The sequence below is a fragment of the Larus michahellis genome, chromosome 2 (assembly GCF_964199755.1).
Source record: "Larus michahellis chromosome 2, bLarMic1.1, whole genome shotgun sequence".
NCBI classification, from domain to species: domain Eukaryota; kingdom Metazoa; phylum Chordata; class Aves; order Charadriiformes; family Laridae; genus Larus; species Larus michahellis.
Window position 1 is genome coordinate 7,913,474 of NC_133897.1, and position 26,759 is coordinate 7,940,232.

General features: G+C 40.8%; 1 protein-coding gene across 2 annotated transcripts in view; it reads right to left on the reverse strand.

Moving 5' to 3' along the window:
- Nucleotides 1-26,759, reverse strand: part of RHEB (Ras homolog, mTORC1 binding) — a 41,911-nt gene continuing 15,152 nt past the window's right edge. The window contains exons 2-8 of one of the 2 annotated variants that reach the window (XM_074574043.1): nt 22,259-22,330; nt 15,390-15,457; nt 12,258-12,340; nt 7,923-7,979; nt 7,775-7,822; nt 7,163-7,244; nt 1-511 (exon numbers count right to left, since the gene is read on the reverse strand). In XM_074574043.1, the coding sequence (XP_074430144.1) occupies nt 419-511; nt 7,163-7,244; nt 7,775-7,822; nt 7,923-7,979; nt 12,258-12,340; nt 15,390-15,457; nt 22,259-22,330 (503 nt within the window). In that variant the 3' untranslated portion in view covers nt 1-418. The remainder of the gene's footprint in view (nt 512-7,162; nt 7,245-7,774; nt 7,823-7,922; nt 7,980-12,257; nt 12,341-15,389; nt 15,458-22,258; nt 22,331-26,759) is intronic. The other variant, XM_074574044.1, reaches the window with a different exon arrangement.

Below are 26,759 nucleotides of genomic sequence, written 5' to 3' on the forward strand. Positions count from 1 at the left end.
TTTAAGGTTTGCAGCTATTTTATTTACAAGTATACATTTAACACAAAGAAACACTGATATCCAAGCCTAGTTAATAGTAGTGTAACAATATGCATCATTTTGATGATTATTCTAACCAACAAACTACACTGAAAAATTAATGCCAGTAAAATTCTTGGTCATAATATTAAGAAATACAATATATAAATTGAAAATATGATTGCTTAAAATTTGAAAATGGAAGTGAAGCCATTTGCACAGGAGTCAGAGTTTAACATAATCTGAAGGGAAAGGCTCCAAACCAACTGTTTATCTTTCAGGTTAACAGAAGGAAAAAAAAAATAAAAAAAAAGAAGCATAGTTTATCCTTAAAGATAATGGGCAGTTTTGCTTCTTCAGGTAGAATGTATTCCCAGTGTTTTCAGGTTTTGCAGTGGAATTACATTACTGAGCATGAAGACTTCCCTTGTGAAGCTGCCCCATCGATTTTTTCTGCCTCCAAAATTATCCTCTTAAAAACATCAACGGCAGTCTGCAAAGAGAGAGCACAAGGTTAGTAGGTGAGAAGAAACTGCCCACTTACCGAAAAAAAACCAACACAGAAACAAAACTCCCCCCCCAAAATTAGCAGTTTTACTGGCTACACCAGCAGGTAAATGCACGTCCAACGCTTATTCCAAAATCAAAGAGGGAAAATACAGGAATTTCAGTTTTGAACGCAACCTTTGGAAGAAAAGCGTAACCCCTTCTCCACAGCCATCCTCAACCATCCTCTCTGTCGCTGCAGGGAGGGCACGTTTAAACGGAGCCATACTCACAACAGAGCTAATAACCGTAATTCGGCTTTATTTTAAGTAGTAAGCTTGTGCCGAGTGACTGACACCATTGAAGATTTTGATAAACCAATTCATTTCCTCTAAGTAACCTTTAAGATTATAAGTAATTACAGAAGGCAGCAGACGTTTCAGCTCTCAACACTGACTTTGCACAGCCCCGTACGAGGGTTACTTGAATATTCTTGATCTTCTCATCTTCCCTATAGGTAAGACCAGTATTAGACATGGCGCAAGAAAGAACACAAGGGAAAAACGCGATCCAAATGAGCCACCGTCTAATATTAAGCAGCATCCAGTGATAAAGCCCTTCTGAGAGAAAGAGATTTTATATTTTAAACAGCTTCAACTACAGGATAGCTATTGCCAACGCGGTCAGGCTCACGCAACCGTCCCAGCTTACTGTATGGAACAGCATTATACAGAGTTCCTCTGCAGAATCAGGAGCCACACGAGCACCGTGGATCCCTTCGCCCCTTCAGAGGGAAGGCAGTAAGTACTCTCCGAGTATCCACTCGAGTGATTCAGCAGATTTTACAGAAGAATTTGATTATGTGTAGCTAGGTTTTCGATGGGGTTTGGTTTGTTTTTAAGGATACTGAAAGATGGGGAGAATAAGGCGTCTGGGACATCATCATCAACGCTACTTGTAGTAAATACCTTATGCTGTTAATCTGCAATTTTCAGGATTCACTCAGTTTTAAGGGTTTCAAAACTGTATGCTAGCCTCCATCAGGATATGCAGAAACAACGACATGCAGCATCTGAAATTGTTTTATTCCTAAGTTACTTCTAGGCAATCTATACTACGGTCAAGGACAATTCTGAAGTACTTTTCTTCTCTAGAGTATTTTCATGTTGAAGATTCACCACCCAATCAGTACTTCAGCATGTTGAATCTTCAGCTTGGAAATGGTCTCCTGATCATCTCAGACGTGCCATTTTATCTAACCTCTAGCCACCCGTTTCAAGAATGCCAAGCACACGCTCCTGCAGGAGGAGAGTATATTCATTATATAAAAGCAGGCACTTTATGAAAGAAGGTAAAAAGGGAGTTTTGTTGGTTTTAATCAGTAGGCTGAAGAGCACCCAATGATATATGGCTGTGTGCTGACCTAACAGATGTTCTTCTGCCTCCACAAGGTATAATTCTTAATTGGATCACTTCCAAATTAATCCCATTGACTAAAGCAGCCCTAACAATCTTCAAGCAATCTTAACAAGATTAGACTGAATGTTAGAAGTTTCCTGTATTTATACCATTTGTGCACAGTACTATCTCTGGAACTATTTAAAATACTTCATCAGCTGGAAATAGAGTATTCCTCCATATAACGAAGATTCCCTGCAATCCCAACTGACTCCGACAGAGTGGCTCATTGGTCCAGCGCTATACAACACATTTCCGGGGCAAATTAGACTCTAGAAGCATGGTCAGGACTGCAACCGGTATCAAACCGGTGCGACTAATGAAGAGTTTCCCTTAATCAAAACTTGGTGATATACTGATTTATAAATAGACTGCACCAGTGCTTCCCGTCTTAGAATCGACATTGCCAATGGTTTCATTTTAATGCAGAAGTTCTTATTCCCCTGCTTCAAAGCAGCTATTTAAAAAAAAACCTCCACAACTTGTTCTGTCAACCAAGATGCTGTACATTCTCTGTCAAAGACGTGCTGTTTGAAACGCTAAGATGTAGGAGTTCACAGGGCTTGTTAATTCATCGCACAGAAAATACGTATTCACTGAGAAGGTTTAAGCACTGTCCCACAGGTAACTCTTAGGAATTTGTCATTGAGGCCAAATATGCTGAAGAATTTTAGAATGAGCTTTTAAACAACGCAGAAAGTTGTGTTTTGTGACAAGGAATAAAGAACGCAGCCAGACTTTATATACATCTGTCTCCATGCGGTCCAGTTACAGAACGTGGGTCACACCTACCCTACAGAAAGCCATCTGGATTTCTTCTGCCTTTCTCTCCCCAGGAAAAAAACAGATGTCAGCCTGGGCAACGCACGCTGCTGAGAGGGATTAGCACTCTGCAGGAGACACCAGAGGCTCGACTGCTCCTGCAGATGTGCCCCTTGGTGCCATGGGACCAACAGCTCGGGAGGCGCAGTTCTCCTTGCACAAGTCGGGAAGCGGCTGCTGGGAGCCACCGCAGGAAGGTGCCAACCCCCAACCCCAGCCCACAGCCACTGGAGTCACCCTCTGGTACACCATATTTTTCAACTATGCAACTCTTGTATTATTTCAAAGAGGAAACTCTCAGCTGTTCATACTACCAGTTTATCTTGGCACAGAACTGGGCAAAGGAACTTGAGCAATAGTCAGGTAAAGGAAGAGAGCTTTCTCCCCCCATCCTTTGCCAGCCCAAACACTCTCTCCCAGGTGAGCACACCAGATCCCTGGAGAGGGGCTAAGATCCCAAACCACTCTGAAGCATTTACCGAGCACTCCATCTTCTGAGCTTGAAGATGAAGTTGCTCTTGAAAAAGAAGCAATGCCCAAGCAATTGCTTTTTAAGAGAGCTTCGTTTTGGTGAGAAGTAAACTTTTTACTACTACCTTGCCCCTTCTAAAACAAGTTTATCTAATGAATTTTGCAGAACTGGATGAACACAATTTGGCTGCTGATTAGTCCCCGAATTCTTCAAGTCAGCTCCTAGTTTCAACTGGGTTTAAGACCACTTTGGATTCTGGGTGTATTTCAAACAGTTACCAATTTATTGTACTGGGATTAAGATGAAGCACTCTACTATGGTTTAGGTGAAACAAAGTAGGGAATTCCACAGGAAAGGCTCAAAGCTCCTGAAGTTAGTCAAAGCAGTTCAACGTATCTGGCAATAATTAAGCAGCTTGAGAAGGTACGTCAATTGCTGCCCAGCAGCAATCTAAAAGAGATCTTTTCCATTAAGTCTCAGAATTGCCTTCTCAAAGCCCAGGGATTTCCCTGGACGACTGATGTGTTGCTGATATGCAGGCTCCTCCAAAAGTCCTACCAGGTCACCCTGGGCTGGAGGAGCTGATACACAGCCTCAAATATATTTGACCTTGAGAAGTCTTGCCAGCCGCTACCATTTGTCATCACCACAGCTTTGATCTTTGCGCGTCTCTGCTTTCCATCTATTCAAAGTCATGCCATTTCTGGAATGTAGTATCTTTTGATAACTCCTGGCAGAACAGGTCTAGTTTGCTGAAGTTAATCTATAGAACCATTTCAGTTGCCCAATATAGTAGGACTATGCTCCTAGGACTCTCACAGATGCTCCACAAAGGATTTTATTTTTGCCCAAAGTAGGAAGGGAGAAGAGTCAATGCTCTCCCACTCCCTTGTAGGGGAAGGAGCCTTTGCTCTTGGAACCTGTTACAGGGAATATGTTCTCTGGTTTCAGCAGTTCCTTGCAAACAGAGCTGTTATAAAGCATAGACTACATAGCTGATCAAGTCTGGTCTAACACCCATAGCAAGAAGACCTTCCCTCTTTGCTGCTGTGAAGAGCATCACGTACCAAACCCATTTCAGACCAGCATACCAGAAATTGTCATGCTTTTGCTCCACATCCACCAAATACAGACGGCTAGGCTTCAGAGAGAAAGGATTAGCAGACTTCACCACAGTCAGGAAGGTCTGAGCTCTCTGCTGAAGTTCTTAAACTCTAAATTCCTAATCCAGTCCCACTCATCCCTTTAACTATCAAATCAGCTTTCTTTACAGCAAACAGAATCTGAAGCAGTTTTGGAAAGAGTTTGGACTTAATCTTGATAGGCAAGTTACATTTGCTGTACCAAGCCAGTAGAGGTGGTGATCTGGATGAACCTCCAAGCAAGAAGTGGCGACAGACTACTTCTTCCAGTAACGTTTACTTAGGCAAGGTGAACATTCAGTACCAGGAGAATGACAACACACCTTGTTACTAAGTTCAAAATAAACCCTTTCCACCCCCCAAAACCAGAGACAGTTTCAGAGTAAGAGAAGATACCCTGTCTTGATACAGGTCTATGTATCAGTTGTTTTGATCCTGTAAAATTAGGATTTGGAGGAAGAAAACCCCATGAGTTCAGAACTGCTCCTTGTCTATCTCATAGGAAGGGATGGATCCTACAATGCCTGATGCCTCCTTAATGCCTCACAGGTCCAGACTCCACACTTCGCTCTCAAAGCTCAATCCTGAGGTAAGCATTCCTCTGCCACTGCTTGTGAAAAGCCAGTTTTGGGCTCCTTCCCACTTTCTTTCATACATCCCAAGCCTCCAAAGGAAGCTTGCCAGAGAGCCTGCAAGATGGTCACATGCTGTGGGCACGCATCTCAGAATTGAGATATGATCTCCCAAACTTCTGAAGCCAGACAAATTTACAGTGTATTATGTAAGAGGCATGAAGGGGGAACTGTGTTCGAGTACCTGTTTCTAACAACCTGTGTCTAAATCCAGAGGGACAGAATTTACAGCGACCTGTGATCGCCGTTCTGAAGGATCCTGCTGGAAGGAAGGCTTGGTAAGAACACCTTTGACAGCAAGAACGAACACCACTTCTGACTTTTTGTGGGATTTATACAGGACTGTACATAATTTTGAATATCTGACATACAATTGCCATTCTGATTTCCCTGGAGGCTATGAAGTTTGCTATATAAATTTCAGCTGCAGCGTATCTTAATACGGACAGTCTGAGACTAAGGGACAGACACAAATACATGGCAGTCAATGGGACTTTGTTAATGCAGCAATTTCAGATGTAAGACATGCCAAGCATCACATAGAGCTTTCAGCTTCTTTGCATAAATAAACTCAACCTTTTTTTCTTGAACTAAGAATAATACAAACTTCAGAAAAGATAATTCTGCTAGATAGGAATTGCTACGCTGTTACGCGTTGCAAATATATGCCAAAAGAAAAAGAGTACAGGCAATAGCTCTGCATAACCTAGAAGCATTAAGTCATTTAAAATAAAGGGAGGGAAAAAATCAGGTGCTTTCAATTGGTTTATTCTTTACACTGTCAAATTAGTTTCCTTGGGTATGCATTGGAAGCTCTCCAGCAGTACAGAGAAGATATTGAGAAATTCCATGCTTTCATCATGCCCAATTTTGACAAGGTTAACGCAAATCTTAGCCAGAAACAGAAGTACAGATAAACTAACTCCAAGTGTTCCATATCTGGACGGGGGGAAAAAAAAAAATTCCCAAGTTTTTCTTCCAGGGAAAATCCAACTTTACTCAAGTAACTTGCGGAATCACTGACAACAGACACCAGACAAAAGCTATTTGTTTTGCTTTTGGGGCGGGGGACTGGGGAAGAAAGGCTGCTTAAACAAGCCCTGTCCCAGCTGAAGGATTGCCCTTTTGATTGTGCTGATGTTATCAAGCAGGACAAGGATGCGGTACGTTAGGTTAAATATGAGACAACATAAGCGTTTCTTCTGCATAAGGACTCATTTGTTTAAAATGAGCCTGACAATGACCTTTTGACCTTGTATGTCTGTATTTTCAAAGAGCAAAGCTTTGATGCTGTTGAGACCTATAGAGAAAAAAATAGGAATTTGGAGGGAGGGGGAAAAAGGACACCTTCCCCCCACAGTCCACAGCAGTTATCCATTACCTCAAGCCCAAACTAGGATGCTCTCATAGCTTAGACACGTGAAGTATCAAATCATGACTAAGTATTATTAACAGCCACAGGAACAAATTCAAATACCACAATATATTTAGGACGCATTTTAAAGAAAGTTAGAGCAATGAAAAATAAGATGTTATTTAATATGTAATCAAACACTATTTCTGTGATAGGAAACCCATGAATGTAAATGTGTGTGGGTTATATTGTGTCAGATCGTGCAGCTTCCCCACAGCTGTATCACAGCAGTGTCGGGCAGCCTCTGCTGTATTCTCACGTTTTTCTGTTTGCCCCCACCGTGGGCCCAGAAAATGATTATTCCCCACATCAGAGAAACCGAGCCTTGCCCGGCACCTTAAAGTGTGAGGTTCACCCTCCTATACCCACTCGCTCCTCCGCAACCGCAATGACCTCCTATTTAAGGTAACTGCAGCAGATCACAGACCCTGTTCCACCCACCACATGGATTTGAGTTTTAGTTTGTCACTAAGTGTTCTGCTGTCTTCAGTGAAGCGTAACTTTCAGTTTTTCACTTCCTCCTTCCATTTACAGTTGGATGGAAGAAACTTGTACACATAAACCTGAATGCAGACAGCCATTTTGTTTCCAACCATCTACACAAAATATCTGTACAGTACAAGCAAATACTTTAGCTTCCTTTATTAAGTGAAACTATGAAACTATGAGTCATTCCATTACATTGCTATTTGAATAAAATGCATCTTAAATCCGTTACCTGATTTTCTTTAGCAGAAGATTCCAAGAAAGCTGCATTCCAGGATTCTGCTAAAGCTTTCCCTTCTTCATAGCTGATCACCCTAACCAAAGGGGAAAAGAAAAAAAGTATGTTTCTTTGTACCTTGCAAAAGAATTGGAATTTGATACGTCAGGAAAGACCCAAGTACTGAAGCACATAAATGCATGTAGTAAGAATGTTCTGTGAAGTCTGATCCAGAGCATTTGCTTTTGGCTGCTGTCAAATACACTACTGGGCCAGGTAAAACTGCTATGCGACCCAGAAGAGCAGTTGTCCCAAAGTATTGCTTTGTTTTCGTAATCTGTAATATCATCTGGTATTTCACAGTTGTGAAATTACACTTCTGTTACTTGTTTTGAAAAAAACCCAAAGTATTGAATGACCATCCCTGGAAGCTTATAGCAAAAGTCAACATTACAACAGAAGTTCATGGCTCCTAGTTCACATTCTGGACACAATGCCTTTGCCAGTACCTTATTTTAACCTACAATTTGATTTTAGTTACGGAAAGCCAAGAACAAAACTAGCGCATTGCAGCCACAGGAATGCCGGCTGCTGTCTTGCATTTCACACATACTGGAGTTCACATACCGTTCCATATGCAGGTCTTTTTTATTTCCAACCAGCATAATGGGTATTCTGTGAAAGAAAGTTCAGAACTTCAGAACAGTTACAGTATACTGAACAAAGTACTAGTAACATGCCTGCAATGAAATGAGATGAAAGTGTCACTACTTACTGGACTTTTCCCACCATATCCAATAACTTGCCATGGATAACTTTTATCACTTCAAAACTGCAAAATAAAGGGATGAAGTCACACATGCACTCCGATGTTTATCCTTAATACCCAATACACAAGCAATTAAATGCATATGTAGGTTGCTGTGTTTAAAACTTAACTTTATGTATAGTGGCAGAACTACAAAGATGCTGAACGTCTTACCGATTCGCGTACAACAGACAAAATGGTCCCAGAAGCAGCAAAGACTAGTCTATGCCTACCAGGATAGCCTCCCCAGTTACGGTATTTGCAGAAATAAATTACATTACCCAGGACAGATGCATCTAACAATCACTTAAAAGCCCCTCCCACCTCTCATCTGGTCTGTATCTGCAGAAAGAAATTTAACTGCGCGAGTTCAACGATCCTGGATGAGCATGTTTCAAAGAAAAAGTATTTAGTTAAGCACACTGCACCTTAAAAGAATACATTTCATTATTTTTTTTTTTTAAGAACACTTAGTTCATATAGAATTCTTTAGTTTTATTTACGTGAAAGCCAAAAGAAGCCTAAATTCTAATTTTCTATGGAAAGTGAGCAAACTGATCTGTAAGATGTTATCGAGACAGTGGTTGTTCAAATACTTGTTGTCTGTCCACCTACCGTGTACATGAAGGTTGGATGACGGCAGATAAGAAGCAGTACTGTGAAATACCAAGAAGCTGAAACCCTCACTAACAAAATCCACTGCATTTGACATTTAGTACTTTTGAGAACAAGCTATAAATGGGGTTGAAGAGCAGATGTTGTGCTCCTCTAATCACATTATGGAAAAAATGCTGGGACATGAAGCGCACAATTCAGATTTGTTTTAAGAGAGAGGCACAGGCTCACAGAGGAGACACGCAACTAGACAACAAAAAAGTGACCCGAACTTTTCCAACTTCCAAGGCTGTTAGCTACAGGCAGTGTCTTGACTTGCACTGCATTTCAATTAGCATCGAAACTCTTAAAAAATAGAGCAGCGCTCAAACACACTTCCAACTCAGAGCTCTCAAAGAGCTGGTGCCTAAAAACACTATTTGAGCTATCATTAAAACTTCTCACTTCTGGAACAATAAATGCTACCATATTTAAGAAGGATTTTCTGTCAAGTAGGTCAATTTGTCTGGACTTCAGCAATAATTTTTGAGACTGAGTAGAACACAATACTTCTCCATGTTCAGCTAATAGCTTTAGTATATCCTACTAAGAAAATTAGTTCTTTGCAAACAAAAGCATGACTTAGTCTGGCACAACTTATTGTTATTAACTCAAGTACAATACTACATATTACATTAAAATGTGGAATCAATGAAAGAACTTTAGGGTTACAAATAGGTTATGCTGAAAAGGTATTAGTGAAATTCTGGTCTTGAGAACTTGTCTTCGACTTCCATTCTTATAATTATTTCAAAAATAAGAGTTAAATGGAGCCTGGTTGTGTCAAAGAGGCGTTGCTATACATAGAACTAGGTGGCCCTGCGAACTGAAAGAAGAATAAAAATACTACAAAACCCCCTTTGCTACAGACCACAAAACTGTTTCTCAGTCTGAAGCAACAGGAAAGATCTAGCGTGCTAGCCACAGGATAACTGAATCACTAAGACGGTACAATCACTGTTTCCTTGCCACTATTAGGCGTGTTGTTTCCATCAAAGCCACCATGCCACAGCACAGCACCCCAGCGAGTCCTCACCTGAGGCTCCAGTGCAAAATGTTCGTGTTCAACTTGGGCTCTTCCGTTTACCAACTCTGTGTACCTATCTGCTTGCCTACGATAGTTCACAAGCTCCTTTTTCAGTAAAAATACTACCAATAAACAACTGATCTTTGTTAGCAGATCAAGGTGGAAACCAAAAGAGAAGCGCTATTTAAATTCAAAAGACAATTCTGACACAGAAACAAGCTGCTACTGCCAGGAATGAAATTGGCTTGACCAGATCAACTTAATGTTCTAGAAAGCTTTCCAAATTAAGAAGTCTAGAAGGAGCAGGGACACACTTCAAGACAGACATTGACCAATCCAAACAGAGCATCATCACATCAAGTCGTGGAACAGCACGAGATCTGGAGACTATAAGAAGTTCTTTCCAGTTCTGTCAAGCAAATAGGGTTACAGCAAACAGCTCAATGCGTGAAATACAACAAAAAAAAAATTACTAGCTGTCAGAGAAATGTGTTATACAAAATCATGTAACCTAGCAAGATACAAAATTGGAATTTAATTAAGCTGAATTAGAACAAAAGCCTTCCAGTAACCTTGCTGCTGAGAGCCTGGGAATATGAAAAATGTAGGGCGTTAGCTTTTACTCAAGTAGTCCCACTTAAACTTCCCACCGGAGGCTAGGAGGGAAGACGATAGTTTTAAAAGGGCATTTCTAGTAAGTTTGCTGTCAAAGCTCTCACCCCTGCTGGATCAATACTTGGATCAATACACACACTTTGACAGAAGTCAAGACAGATGGTGACTGCAATTTGATTGCCTGGGCAAGTCATCTATGCTAAGTATGGCGGAAGATCTTTCCTACTGCCTAAACACTGTCTTGATACAGAGCATAAGGAATTGAACAAGACAGGATCATTGATATTTTGAAATATAAAGGAAGAACCAAAAACCTCGGAATAAACTCATCAAGACTAAAATACTGATGAAAAGACCATCTACCTACAGTTTAACATAACTCGTTCTGTTAGTATTTTCATCAGGATTTGGTTTTTGTTTTAACTGACTGAATGCTACCACAGAAAACAGATTTTCATTTCTTCATCTGTGTTGCTAAGCTCAAGACATCACGGAGCAACAACTGGAGCAGCTGAAAAAGAACACGTCCTTTAGCTGCCAAGCAGGAAACAGCAGAAGCTGCAGAAGCCTCCAAGCGATCCACGTTGATTTTAGTCAAAGACATTGCTGTCCTCACAACACGACTTAGCAATGAACATTTTTCCATTCACTTTAGGAGCGGAGGATTGTCTACTTAAGGCTGAAAATACTACCTCCTATTTCATACAAGCTACTCAGCATCAACACTGAACGTCTCATTAAAAAAAAAAGGGGGGGTGGGGGGGTGGGGAAAGAACTTAGGTAATCTCTAGACAGACATGAAAGCCTAACATCTGTTGCATTTCCTCCAGATCACATGTGCTCGCCCCTCACTACTTCAGAACTAACGATAAAAACCAAGAATAAAAAACAAGAAAAGGCTGTGAAAATCTGTTCAACATTAAAGACCTCGCAAGCAATGGAAGTCTGTAACCAGACCATATCCTTTCTTTGAGAAGCACAGAAGAGCCAAAGGGCAAGTTGTTTTACCAATATTTTATGATGACCTACTAAAAAGCACTCAAGATGACCAGTTTTGTTTGATTCAGAGGAAAAGATGTGGAACGCTTCAGAACTTAGAAAAAGCTGATCGGCTTCCTTGCAAGTAGGAGGGAAGCATCAACTTCTCTTCTACCTGATCAGAGTGAAAGGTCTAACGTCTTAATCAGTTGACTCAAACAAAAATTTAAGAAAATAGCATTATTTTGACTGTCATTACAAACATGCTGTGTAATATTACAAAATTAAGACCTATTCAAGAATGACCGATATTTAAACAAAGCAAGACGACCAGAGGAAGGGACAAAACAACAGAAGATGACAAAGCCTCACAAAGGCTGAGATGCATCTTGCAAGTAAATGACTCCAGCTGTGATGGACTCTGTCCTCACATCAGAATGCACAGCTAACAGCAAGGATAAAATAGATACTCTAGGAAAATTTTCAAATAAGATTATTTACTGCAGCACATCAAGAGTGTGTCAACGGGCCAAAAATCATATATTGCTATTTATATGAAAATTTCTGATTGTTAACCAGAACGATCCAAGACAAGAAGTCACAGAAGTCTCAGTACAAGCTACAAGGCTGAGGGACTGATCTAGCAACTACTTGGGTACATCACATAGATGTACAATGCCCTTTAGGTTCATACTTCAGTCTGCCTTTGTCTCTGATGTTAGAGCAATGGACTCTACTTACACCTGAAATCATTCTATGTACTTTTACTTACACCTCAAAACAATGTAGTTCAGCACTGTCTCAATTCTTACATGGCACCTGCACATTAGTCTGCAATGTGTCTGTGACATTTGGATCTGAGGGGAAATTTCTGAAGAAACATTAATTTAAACTTCCATTATACTTCTAAGGGAAAGAGAGGTTAAATGAATTAAACACATGTAAAGAAAATATAGCAGAGGCAGGAGCTGAACCCAGAATATATCTCATTAACATCTGAACCGGAAGATTACAACAGATTTTATTACCTTTTTATTGACGTGACTGAATAAACAAGAATGTAGCCATTGATGTCTATGGAGTACGTCTGAGGAAATATGGAGTATTCATCCTGTAGAAGGAACGTTGCATTTAAAATTAGTTACTGCCACAGTTCAGAACTTGATGCTAGCAGAACACCATCTGTAAGCTGGTCACATTTGTAAGACATGAGGTGCGGGGCCATTTTGTATAGGAAGTACTTTCAGAATTAAGTTTTTTCATCGTAGTGTCAGATGGGGAATCTTTACCAAATTAATAGAAGGCTGAGTCACCCTGTATACTCTAAAATTTAATCCACAGCTTTTTTGGTTTATTCCCTCTAAGACTATGGATCAGCTAAAGCTACTCCCAATCCTCTTATCCTGCTTAATTATCAGTTTGTATTAGTACAAAACATCCACTCTGTCCTACCACTAATTAGCAATTACGCCTCTTATCTTGCTGGTGTTACATTTTAAATTCGTAATTTCAACAGCTGACAACAGGATCTAGCAGTTCATAATTTCAAGTGGTGCTGATCACATCTAAATTACCTAAGGGATCTTTGAGGAACTGAATAACCGTGTCTTACTAACTAATGCTTATCAACTACAGATGCAAAAAATATGGTTATTAGTTGCTTCATGACTAGGAGTTTACATTATACAAGTGTTTAATTAAAAAAACCCCAAACAAACCAAACAAAAACCACAACAAACCCACCAAAGAGAACACCAGAAACTTAATCCTTGAATTTATTACCCCTGTAGAAAAGGGAACTAGCTAGATTGGCAAATGAAACAAACTGACATATTGCAGGAAACGCAACATAAATACTATGAAACCCATGTTAAAACCTAAATTGCTCTAACGGATATTTCCAGGAAACGTTTCCATCTTGATGAGAGCCATACTACTTAATGTACGAGTTCTCAAATTTTTAAACCTATGCTTCTCAAGATGTTAATTTTAGCTTAAGATCACATAACCTCTCTGTGTATTGTCATGACTGAACAGATGGAGCAATGCAATTACGCAGCTTAAGTCTAGACAGCCAAAAGGAATCAAACTTCCTGAACTGGCAAATGAGGAAAAACCCTTTAGAAATCAACTTCACAAATTCAGCCAAAAAAGTTGGAAAGAATAACACTTGACAAAAGATGCCCTTATTCGCCTTTATTGCTACTCACCGAGGGCAGCCCTCCCCCACCTTCACTGAAATGCCAAACTGCCACTTCAGTTGGCCCTGTAATCCCAAAGTCAATACAGAAGGGCTCTGAGCTAGTTTGTGTGCAGAACAGGTGAAAGTGCAACTCTGTAGTCGTTTGACTTTACCCGGAATTTCTCAGGATTGCTCCAGCTGGAATTTGGTGTTAGGTAAGATTTCCTTTGGCACTCCTCTGATCCTGTACCAAGACTCCTGTTTAACTGAACTACACAAATATGAATAGATAACTGTGAAAGGTAAAGAGACACAGGACAGAAGAGGAGTACCAAGAAAAATAAGTGCCATAACCTCAACTCTTTTTAGTTCATTACTTAATTTTTAGCTTGTTAGGAGAAGGAAGAAAAGCTGCAATGCTTCCTGGAATTTGTGGGCCAAATTAAGAACTTTGCCAAGCGATTAAACAACATAGCTGTAACTTTTCAAGTATATAACAAACCTACAATATAATCCTTGCTATGCTGCATACACGTGAGGACTCCCTATGGATCATTAAGCAAGACAGACTTATAAAAGCAATCTGTCCAAGTCACACCCTCCATAACCCAACATCATCTCTCCCCTCTGACACTGTGAGCCAGAACTCAAAGTTCAAGTCATTTACAGGAAGAATCAAATCTGAAAATAACCACAGGCTGGGAAAGAAGTTATTTTGGTTTTACAATACCGTATAACATTAAACCGACCCTAAAATAAACCTCAGCAATAGAGGTATGTTACCAGTGAAGTTACCCTGCCTTCCCAGAAGGCCATTTCCTCCTCAAAGACAAATTACCTTGCTCTCCTCTGCAGAACATTCCCCATCAAACAATCTTGCCCCAAAACCTGTCGCCAGCATCGGATTTCTGATCACTTCAGACACCTCTGACAGATTATACGTGGATATAGCGCTGCTGATTAGCACCACAAGCTGACACCGTATAAATACAGCATGGTTATTCTTAAGTCACTTCAAAGAAAGCGATCAAACATACCTAGAAGGTTACAACCCTTCTGAATAGTCTCCCAGCTATGAACAAGCGTCCTGCAGCTTTAAAGTCTTAAGTGCTGGCAGCGTATTTTACAACACTTAACATCGTTTAACAGTACTCGTATTTTGGAAAAACCCAAAGGCGTAGTATCAGAAATCACAGAAGGTAAGAACATCTAAGCAATAAAAAGTTTAGGATAAAAATACAGGGTTTAACAGTCCCTACTCTGCTTTTTTTCTTAATATAGAGTCTTTCAAAAGGCAGAGCACTGCTGTGCATGGAACGTGCGGTGCGAGTTGAGGCAAGCAGCACTATATAATGAACACCTGCACCGCACGGAGCTACCGACCACGCTACAGGACACGCGTGCACTGTGTCCTGTGCTCCCTGTCATTACACGAAGGCTCAGAAGCATGCATGAACCATCACCTAAAAATGTCAACAAACTGCAGTAGTTTATTGGTAGCCCAGTCAGTACGACCTATATATGCATGTCTGTCTGTTCCCCATGACTATTTCATGGATCCAAGTCACAGTGGTGCAGCTGGAGCACACAAACAGTAAGAAGTCATTAAAAACTTCTCCATGGTTTATTGAAGTGACATTTTCCATCTAAAGCAAGACTGCTAGTTTAGTCTGTAGGTGTCAAGCAAGCTACTCATGAACTTTTGGTACAGAGTTAAGGCAGTTCCCTCCTTACTTTTGTAGGCATACATTCAATAGTCAGGGGAAAAAAAACCAAAACAAACAACAAACAAAACCAGAACAAAGCCTTTAAATAAACACTACAGAAACATTGCTCCTTAGTGACTAAAGGACAAGGCAGAATCATTTAAGTGAACCTTCACCTTTGGATGTATGGTCGCTACCAACTTAGCTCTACAGAGCGTGAATACCTGCTCTCTTAACTCTGAAGAAAGTTTAAAGAAAGAAAGATAACTTACTTGGCCAGCGGTGTCAACCAGCTGAAGATGATATTCTTGGCCATTTACTGTGATCAGTTTTGTAAAAGCTAGAACAAACAAATACATAAACATGTCAGAATTCTACACGAGGAAGGGATCAGAAGTCACTCACCTACGCCACTGTCAACCAAGACACTAAGAAAAAGAACTTTAGTTATAGGCTTTAACGTAGCAGTAAAAGGCGAGATCGGGTGGCTGTACTTTTAACTATTGCATTGCAGATAACGAAACTCAAATTTGCTTTAAGATTTCAAATTTCAGAAGACTCTCACATTGTATGCAGCAGTTTCTCCTTTACTTACTTAAAAGGAAAGGGTAAAAAGGGTTCTTACATGTATTTCTAAGAGACTTCCAGGCAGCTGTAATTTGTGGTAACACAAGACACTATCAGCATCAAAGCTAAGTTTGAACTTATTATAGGATATTTCCCCAGTTTCCAAACAGTTTAGCATATAAATTTCCTAAATGTAAACACCATGAGGTAAATGATCTGGATTAAAAATAAATAAAAATCTTAGGGGGCTAAAACACACAGAGCCTAACTTATGAATATACTAAACCCCAATAAGAAGAATTTAGCTAAAAATACACCATGTTGCTTTCATATTCACTGTAGCTACCAGCCTATCTGTTCCTCGGCCAGGAAGTACATTCAGTCCCTAGAAGCAATGAGAATTGCTTCTCTTCCTCGGATTCATGAAATGCCAACGCACTGTGAGCGGAGGAATCTCACTCAGTGTTTGTATTATGCAACTGCAAAAGCAAACAGTGCCACAGCTCCCGCAGGAATAATGTACTACCGAGCACTACGTGTACCAACCAGAGCTCACAGACCCGGCTCCAGAGCTTCACCCTGGCCTTCATGTTGCACTCGAGACACAATTACTGGACAGTACGGATAAACTGAGTAAAGTTTGTGTTGTCCTCTGGTTGAGGTGGTTTTCCCAAATACCAACAGTCCTACGAAGCTTCATCTTTCCTTGCAGGGATGATCAGGGAAATAGCTAACACTGCAGCGACCTGTTCATCATGCTCTAAGTTGTCCAACAGCTTCCCGAAGCTGCAAAGTTGAATGTTCTTGATCCCGCTGTGCAGTCTCCAGCCTACGCCTTCTGGGTTTCGTACAGGGTCTCCTAGAAGCTGAAGTTCGCAAACTTTCCTCCTCCCCGTCAATGCTCGTTGCCCTGTCAAGTCTCCACAATGTGAGTATTCTCTTGAGTAAGTGGGCTGAAATATCTGAAACTGGGAGTTTCAACCCACCTAGTAAATCAAAGGACCCTTTTTAAGAAAAAGAAGCAATTCAAACAGCAAAGTCAAACTTACAGAGTGCCTAAATAAAGTGTACATACAGTTGCCATTACAATACCAACAAGTGCAATTTGAAACAGAGCCTCAAAGAGAGATCTCCTACCTCACCCTCTCCGTCCCCTAAGCAAGCCGCCTTAGCACACATGCGCACAAGCCACTCGCAAGTCACTGTCTGGACACTTGCCATCACTGCACAAAATTTTAGGGTTATGAAGCAAGAATCCACAACAGCGCTTTGCCCTGGATGAATACTGTGGTGGGGACAGAAGCAACCGTTTGTTGGAACAGATGTTAACAGGCAGCATTGCTATATACAGTATCACTGCTTCAAGTCAGAGGGAAAACAGACTCATCCGGAGAGGTACAGCATTAGCAGGTATATGAAAAATAACAGTCTCTAGTCTCTTGACACTTCACATACACATCAAAGCACCCTGCAATCAAAGTAGCTTCAAGAGCCTCGTGAAGTTAATATTTAAAAAGGAACTGAGACAGATGGTAGCTTTTTCAGACTATTCTAGAAGCCTAGAATAGACCCAGCGAAGACATCGTCATCATCGGTACTGGAAGCAGAGTGTGACAGAGCCAGGGGAAGGGAAACAGTGGAGGAGTCACCACAGACTGGGTGAGGAGAACTGTTAGCTCTGCGCAGAGGCTTGTAGCACTAGGATCAGCCCACTGCATGAACACAAGCCTGCTTTGCTGCAGTCATAATTAATGACTCCCGTTTCTTTGCTGAAGCTTTTTAAAAAAATTCCTGGTAAGAATTTCATCTTGGGAAAAACCTGCAGCTGTATTAAATGTGATTAGTGATCCACAGGTCCCCTCGATCCAGAGGAAGTCTTCACTTCCAATTCCATCACCTACCATCCTGGGACATACTGCCTTCTGCTGTGCCTGTGAGTGAGACAAACAACCGATAATACCATCGCAGCACAGTGATCTTCCTGGTACGCCAAGGACAGATTTCAGCAGGCCTGAACAATCTCTGCAGTCCTAGTCATGACGTGAGCATCTGTGAAACGCTGCTCAGGAGCTGAAGGATGGGTAAAGACTGTTTCAGCTCCATGAAGCACACAGATCTTGGAACAAGACACACTTACACCCTGCAACACTTCACTCAAGTGTAGCTATATGAAGAAAGCTGCAATCCCCACCCTCACCTACAATTGTTTCTAGTTCTGATGCACTGCTGAAACTTGAAGGATTTGGTGCTGCAGTGCACAGCACAGCACCAGATATATGCGTACAGTTCAGAGCGCAGCACGCAACAGCTGCGCTGCAACAAAACTAAAGCCACTTTGCCATCAGGGAAGATTCTGGTAAAATTACACAAAAAGCGCGGCCCTGAATGCTGCTACAGCTTAGCAGAAGTGTAACACGGGGCAACTCCATCAGCTGCTGATCATCATTACCCTAATATCAAGTATATTTCAATTAGGCCGACATGAATGAAATGATTTGCATGTGCAACTGAAATGACAGCTGCTGCGAAAACAAGACATTATGATTAAAAAAAATCAGTACCAAGCATCCGAATGCAGGCTACTGAGTAAAGGTATGAGTGTGGTGTAACATTATTCCCATAGCTGCTGCCTGGTAGCTAAATACAACCCCCTCGTAAGGGCTCCTTGGTTACTACCTTCTGCATCCCTTTCCACTTGTCTTCATTCCAAAGTCAATGCCTGTCACTAATCTGTCAGGACATCTTTTACACCACTGAGATATGCAATGCAACAGAGCTATTTTTAATTTTTCTCAGAAGCTTCGTTTGCACCCCTTGAGAAGGCTGCTCATCGGCAGCTCCTGGGAAGAAGCATACTTCACCCCTCCAGCGCAGCTGCCATGACATGCATGGAAGAAGTTTAGCCTTAAAGATACTTCTAGCAGACCCATCTAAACCTATAGGTATCCCCCTCCAAAACTACTAGGGTGCCTCCAGCCCACCCTCCATTTCTACTATGCTTTTACTCGCAATTGTATTAAAAAACATGGGATGGAGGTAGGAAGCCCCTGGGGGAAGACTGTTCCTTTCCCTGGGTAGCTACTGAGCCTGTTTAGGGGAGAAAGGAAGACCACAGAGCTGCGGCACAGTTCCAGAAGCCTCTCCGACACTGAAAAGAAAAGCAGAGAGCAGCCAGGCAGGCCTCAGAGGAGCTGGAGAAGACATTTTTAAGACTCAGGCAGTCAAGTCAGCTTTCCTGCAACACAAAGTCACTGAATTAATGATAACCAAAGCCATCCCTGCAAAGATGGGGGTGGGGAGAGTTATGTGCACATCTTCATCAGCTAGTCCTTCTGACCTATTTGCTTGGAGTTCCAAATTAAGATTCTAGTTTTTATTCCAGTAAAATTGTAGCTTTATATTGTTCTGATCTTCGCTCATCTGAGCTAACCTGCCTTCAGAGCCCCATCTGGCTCAGTGTCCGCACAGACTCCCTCCACACACTCCTGCTCTGCAGGCATCTTCCTTCCCTTCCCAACACTCCCACAAGTCATCGTTCCACTAGTTTCTCAACCTGGCGCTCTCAAGAATAGCCACCCATCGCAGTGTCACTCCAGTTGGGACATTCAGAAAGGGAAAAATCTATCTTGCTAAACAATTAACTTTTTGCTCTGTTGCTGCTAAAAAAACTCTACAAGTTACATTTCCTGATACACAAGTTTAGTAGAAGCAACTGAATTCAACACGCTCGTTAGCTTAAATAAACCAACTTTTCTGGTTCTCATGTAATATAAGCAAAGGAAAATGCAGCAGTGAAGCAGTGCTGACTTTAACAAACATTAAGTGAAACCTGATGCAGCTTATTTTCCCTTTACCACTTCCAAAGGCAGCAGGGATTTTCACATCGAAAAAATGGATCTACTACAATATTAGGTCTTATTCCTATTGTTCAAAGCGTATACGCTATGCAGCTTGTTCCTGTAAGAGCTTAACTATAGCTTGCCTTCTATACCATTTAGCTTTACACTCAATTTTTTGTGCAAGTTTTATTATGTGAAGACAAAAATTATAGAGATTAAGCTACCAGCAGTATGGCGGCTTTCTAACCTTTCATCAGTGCTGGTAGAATACTGTAATGAATTCTCCGTAACAATTTTCTGGAGACAAAACAGGAAATCACACAGGCCAGACAATTCTTTAGCCTGTATTTTTTTCATTTCCAAGTTTCTGACACTAATGTAGACCCAATCACTAGATGAAACTGAAAAGGTTTTATAACCTGCTATAAAGCACTGGAAGAATGCATCATTCTCCAACACCGCCCCAGCATAGGAACTTCTCAACCCCTTTCGCCAGCACGGTCAACCAGGTTTGAAATTACAAGCCAGGAAAACAACAAAAGAGTTGATTACATACTTTGTGTCTTGTGACCCTGCACAGAATCAGAAACATACAACTGGGAATGTCGGAAGACTGGACTGATCAAAGATTTGTATTTAGAAAAAGCATTTTAAAAAGACGAAGAACCTAAGTCAAAAGAGTGATTTTGTACTAACCCCACCAAAACTAGTTTCACAGGCCTTAAAAAAAAAAAAAAAGATACCTTCAACATAGTTTAAATTTTAGTGGTAAATTTGAGTGTTATCTCTTCCGTTCCTCACAGAAGCATTTTAAAAACATTCTCTCTGTCAGGCCTTAACGGGGCTGAAGGATGGGACAGACTCCTACTGTTCTGAACCGCAGTGCACATCTTTTACGTGTTCAACCCTTACTTTCCCAGCAACATGTTCTGATGCAAGAAGGGCCCTTCAATTCTCTACCTTTCAGAAAGGAAACTCCTCCAGCCATGCCGCAGATCACAAGACTTTCACCAAATGAATAATGCTGTTTGTTTTCCAAACAAATAAGAAATCAAGTGAACATTAAGCCTTTTCAAGACGCCCACTCCCAACAAAGTTTTCATGGCCATGACATGCTCAACATTTAGAGTCTAAATCTAGCAAGCAGTGCAGACTACAAGAGTCAAGTAAGTGTAGAATTCATCCAGAGTGTATTTTCATATGGTTAAGAAACACTACCAGAGCAAGACATACGACTACAGAGTTACTAACAGCAGTTACAGACAATAGGTTTCTGTGGACGAGAGCCTGTAAAGGATAAACAAGCCACCCTGGTATCAAAGTGTGAAAATCCTAAAAGAAGATGCAGAGTCAGTATTTTGGAGCGACTTTGACCCGTCTCTCAGGCTTTATTCATTCCCATATACCTGCAGAAACTAAAAGATTACTTCAAGTATTTTGCATTTATATAGCACAGACAGTGAAAAATAACCTGTCCCAACTGATAATAAGATTTAAAATACAGAAACCGATCCCCAATACTTTGTTAGCAACTTTAATTCAAAAAAACCCCTTATTTATAATTCTAACAAAGTAAGAAGGGATGATAGAAAGTGTTAATGTTAATGACACCTGTATAAGCACTAACAGATCATTCAGGTCAAGGGGCAAATTATCCACACTGACTCGCTAAAGCAAATTTAGAGCTTCTTCAAGAAGTAGCATTTGACTTGTAGTTCTAAGCAATAAAGTAGTCCTGAGTAAACTATCCTGATAGCTACTGATCTGTAATTATCACCATATATACCAAAAAGAAGCACTGTTCTGCTAATTATTTCATTCAAATTACCAGAGTATCACACAGGCTTAACATCCTACCGCACAAGTTCAAAACAGTAAAAACATGTGCTACCACTGCATTTCAGAAGTCATTAAAATACAAGAACTCCAGGGTTACGATCATGAAATCAAAGTTTTATTTGCCACATGATTAAAGTGAGCCAATACGATCAAGTTACTCAGCCTAGCACCACAGCTGCTCGAGTACTTTATGACAACCACTAGCTCAGAAAGGGGTGGCTGGATTGTAACGAATACCGGGTCTAACTCGCCTCTGAAGTAACTTGTTGCTCTTGGCAGCATTTTTAGCATTAGTATCTTTACTCACCCGCTATGCTAGCTATTCACAAAGGCACTAATATTAAAAAAACTGCCAAGAGAAAAAAAGACACTTGAGAAGTCAGTTAGCCGGTATTTGCAGCAAGCTGATTTTTATCAACCAGTTGGAAACAAGTAATTTAAAAGATTATCCTTTTATCCTGGCCACAGCGTGTCTACCTTCTAAGGTAGTCATTTACCCCTGACTGGTATTGCTGGCTTTGTGTTCATCTGGATATAATGATCAAATAAGACACTTGAGACTTTGGAATATTTGTATGTAGTGGCACATTTTCATATAGGTATGACACACTTAATTTGAAGTGCTGGACATCATACATACATATAATATAAAAAGGAGATACATTTTAGCCAAATTGATTACATTTTCCTTCAGTTAGTGTTAAATACACACACAATTATTTCCACGTTGCAATACTGTAGCTGGCTAAGCACTGGTTTAAAAGAGTAATAAAATTTAACAGTTAATTAATGAGCTTTAATGTTAACAGGTAAATGCCTATATAAGTAATAACTACAAAGACTTCTGATAGCATTTAGTTAGGTACAGAAGAGCAGCTTGTCAGTTATTTACTTACTGTTCTCTATGGTTGGATCATATGAATCAACAAACTGTCCTTCCACAAACTGAATCGTCAGTGAAGACTTTCCTGTAAAGCAAGGAAAAGAATCTTGTGTTAAAAAGATAATCTTGTATTAAAACAAGTCTTCAGGCTGTTACCACTTTACACTCACTAGTAGATACACTAATTTTTTATAAGAGGCAATATGAGCTTTGTATGGTTCATTTAAACTATCTATACCTGACAACTGACCTATTTTTAAATTAAGTGCCTACTCCTAGTAACTGGGTCTCCTGAACATATAAAGAATAGCGCAAAAGCTACTCCGCATGCGTTCTGCTTTTGTTTTAGCATAGCATAATTGAAGCGCCTCCTCCAGTTTACAACAAATCTAAAAGTAACAGTGTCCAATCCTCATAAAACTAAATTTAACAAACTGCTATACTTGGGAGGTTTTTCTGTTGAGAAGCAAGGAAAAATAGAAATAATGTTCAGTCATTGCACAGAAAACTAGGAACTTGGACAGAATTAGCCAAATTTGGTTTGATTAGGAGATTGGACATATTTCTCATGACAAAAGGATGATCTCAAAATTCTTGACATCAGTATACTCTCCTATTAATCCTCTTAATGCCACACTACAACAGATTGGTGGACCCTGTATTTTAAGCAGAGTGATTGAGGAGGCATCATTGGATTTCTTTCTTTTGAAAGCAATTTAACTGCTACTTTTGCAGACAACATTCCCAATTTCAGTTATGCTGATCTGATCATACACTCCCCAATAAAGAGTAACACAAAACGTTGCACTTAGTAGCAGACTGAAAAAATGAAAACTAATTTAGTCTTAAAAGATTTTGCAAGATGGTAAAAGCAAATTGCATACAATAACCATAAAAAGCACCTTTAGAGCTCTGCAACTCAAGACTTCTCAAAGCATTACTGAAGTCTTAACACAATTTCCATTACAGCACATCTTCTACATTTGGGAATCTACTAGATCCTATTACATTATGTTTACTGGATAAATACACTCTTCTAAAGATTGCCAAGTGCATTAGCTGCTTTTTGCACATGAGCATATTCTTCATGCTCCTTTATACTCTTCTCATCAGCAGGAAGCACAAACAAAATATGACCTCAAGTTAAAATTTAGACTCCAGATCATCCTACTGAGTGGAAGCCTTTCAATGACATTGTAAGTAACCAACGTTGTGGTTGAAGTATGTAGTAAACCTATTTTCAAGAATTAATTGCTTTGGATAAAGATTGCCCGCTTGCAGTGTTCAGACCATGCTATGTTTATACTTCGCTGTAGAAAGTGTTATTTCCTAGGCAATTCTTCAGAAGATATTAAAAAACAGTTTTCCACTTCAACCCCCCCCCACTCTTGCTTCATCATACAAGGCTCTTGATCTGTTCACATTTGACTTTTTATTATTATCAGCATATGTAGCAAGTCATTTTGCTAGAGACATTCTAAAAAATTGCAAGTCAGACAAAGTACAAGGATCAAAGTGATGCAAAGGAACTTTGGCTTAATATTTATATTACATGTGCAGTCCATTCCTTCATTAACTGCAGCACTTCCAGGACTTACTTCTCAGGAGGAAGGAAGAAAACATTACACCAAGCACCATCATTTGGGATTTTCCAACACCCATAACCTTCATCAACTCTTCTTTGGTTTATTTTAACATCATTGCCCAGCTCTGCCATGCTTACCCCTTTGCCGTCTCAGATCAATCATGCTTGTTTATTCAACATACAATGCTAAAAAAAGCAGACAAATGCCAAAAGGACCAATCAACGCACAACCCGTTAAGAGTTGCTTTTTCCTCAAATCAAGCTCCTGGAAACCACTTTCTGATACATCTAACACCGTAATTAAAGGTGTCATACCCGCTGTGCATGAGTTTACAGAGAACACTGCACTTTAAATTGTTGCTCCAGCGGGGGGGGGGCGCAAAGCAACCACACACATCTGAAATCATCCTAATAAGGACAGACTTAGAAGTGAGACTGCGCATCCCAGCAACTTTCTAAAAGCGTGTATTTTGGACACCACTTAAGAGAGTGAGATGAACTTTCAGGCTATTTATTCTTCAGCTATAAGCTTAGGAAGTTGCTACCCAGAGCTCATGCTTCCAGGGTCTTTGCCAACACCAGCACATTAAGCACTCCATTTTAAAACAAAGTGAACTATTCCTATATTAGGGTGTTATATATCTTCAAGATAAGAGCTAAGTTAAGCAGAGATCACCACGGAACATTTTTCCTCCTAAGAAAAACCCTAAACTAACTGAAAGTCTTGACTGCTAGCATCTGTCTGTGCTAAGTCTGGAAACTGAATACTAGAAAGAAGTCGGAGCCAACAGAAAATGCCGCTTTTGACATCCAGCTGTATTAATCACTGCTTTCCTCTTAACAGTGAAAGAGGAGGAAACAAAAATAGACAAAACCAGTGTTCCAACACTCTCCCCCTGAATTCCTCCAAGCTTTGTATCAAGTCTTCCAGAAGAGGATGCCTGCTTTCCTAGATGAGACACAGGGAAGCTCTCCAGTCTTGGATTCAGCCAGGCACCCCTTGGGATAAGCGCAGGCAACAGTATCCAACTAAACCAAAGGGGATGCAGGAAATTTAAAACCAGAGCCATTATCACCCCCGTGCCCTGTCTCAGCCCATGCCCAAGAAGCACGCAGGAGCATGTAAACAACAGCTTGGCTTGAACTTTGTCCCACAGGTTTTATTCCAGGCCTTTGACCTATGCTCGCGGACGGAGAGGAAAATTAAGCTGACAATTTAGCTCCTATCTCCTCTTTCCCCAGAAAGTGCAGGCAACATTTTCAGAGAGAATTACAGCACAAATGCAACGTCCGCAGCGCAGGGGCCAAGGAACCGCAGGCAACTGCATTTGCACGTGCTGACTCCCTCTCGGAGCCTGGCAGGGAGGAGGCCGCGGGGAGACACTGCAGCCTCAACACGCACCCGCTGCTAGCGCGTGTCAGCCTAAAAGGATGAGAGACCCTGACACCAGCAGCAAAAACTTGATTAATTGATTACTCAGGGGTGCGTACCTCAAAAAAGGATCAGCTCTAGTATGCCCTCATTTGGAACAAACGCCAAATGTTTGGGGTTTTTTTAGTTTGCTAAACTTTTCCTTGTAGCATCCTCCATGCTGGTACTTTTAGTGTATCCACTGCCCTCAAGTTTTAAGAAAATCAACATCTGTTGAGACCGAAAGGAGAAGTGTCACGAGCACAAGCAAGACGAAGTCTGCTAGAAGCAGTTCACTAAACTGATGGAGACTTGTGATTTCAAGATGAAAAAACATTTGCAAAATCTTACTGAAGGAGATTATGGTTTCACCTTTTGACTCTGTTCAGAATCAGAGAGTTCCAAAAGATTACGAAGAAATAAATAAATCAAATAAGGGCAACACTGGGGCAGGGCAACAGGGCGACTCCTCCAGCTGTACTTGCTATAGTAACTCAAAGCACCAGATACTCTGCAGCAGAGGAGTTGTAAGCAAAATCCTGCAAGTTTACTAACTCTGCCTCTCCCTGGAAGAACAAGACAGAAGGTAAGGGCTGGGACCAATGGGTTTTACAAGTGTTTAGAATACAAGTCCCAGGTGGCCAAAACTTAAGTTGTCCAAAACTACCCAAAGGGTATTTGCAAACACAATTTGTTATTTATGACATGCAGCAGGAGTGGTAAAGAAAAGTTTTGCACTGTCAAAACAGAAAAGGAACAGGTTTTCAGACAGAAAGCCATTTCAAAAAATAAAGCTGTCGTATTTCTGCTCATACAATAGACCACTCAGTACATAAAGCAGAACGTCCATAAACACTCTGCGCAGTGCAGTCATCGCACATCGGTTTCAAATGCCATCACAATTGTCAAGGCCAAACAATTGCCAAATTGAGTTTTTACTTATCCTTTTACTGCTTGGACAAGAGCTATGGTATTTAATCTAGCCTTAAAATTCACACTTTACAACACCAGGCAGTTTACCAAGAAGATGAGTAACCGAGCATGGATGGGCTCCCAGACAGTTGCCCCACCTCCCCCCCAAGAGAGACCATGCCCTCTCCTCGGTGCACCACCACATGCCCGCCGTCCCTGTCCCACATCCTCATTCTCCTTGCAATAGGCAAGAGGGAAAGCCCAGATGAAAATTCTCATCCGCAGCCAACTTCCCCCCAAACCCAGGAGATAGAAATGATGCAACTGGCCAGCGAGCAAGTCAAACAACAGCTCCACAAGCAAGGCATTGTGCAAGCTCTGCTCTGCAGCTGCCCTGGGACGTGGCACCCCCACGATGACGGCCACCGGCAGTACAACGCACTTTATCTCCACAGGAAGAATTTCTCAATACTCGAGATCGTCTGCACAAGCTATCAGTAAACAGTTTGACGGGGTCAAGAGCAACAGCTACTGAAGAGCTGCAATTCTCCGTTCTGTTAGAATTTTAGATACATACTTTAACCCATTTATTTCCATTAAAACATC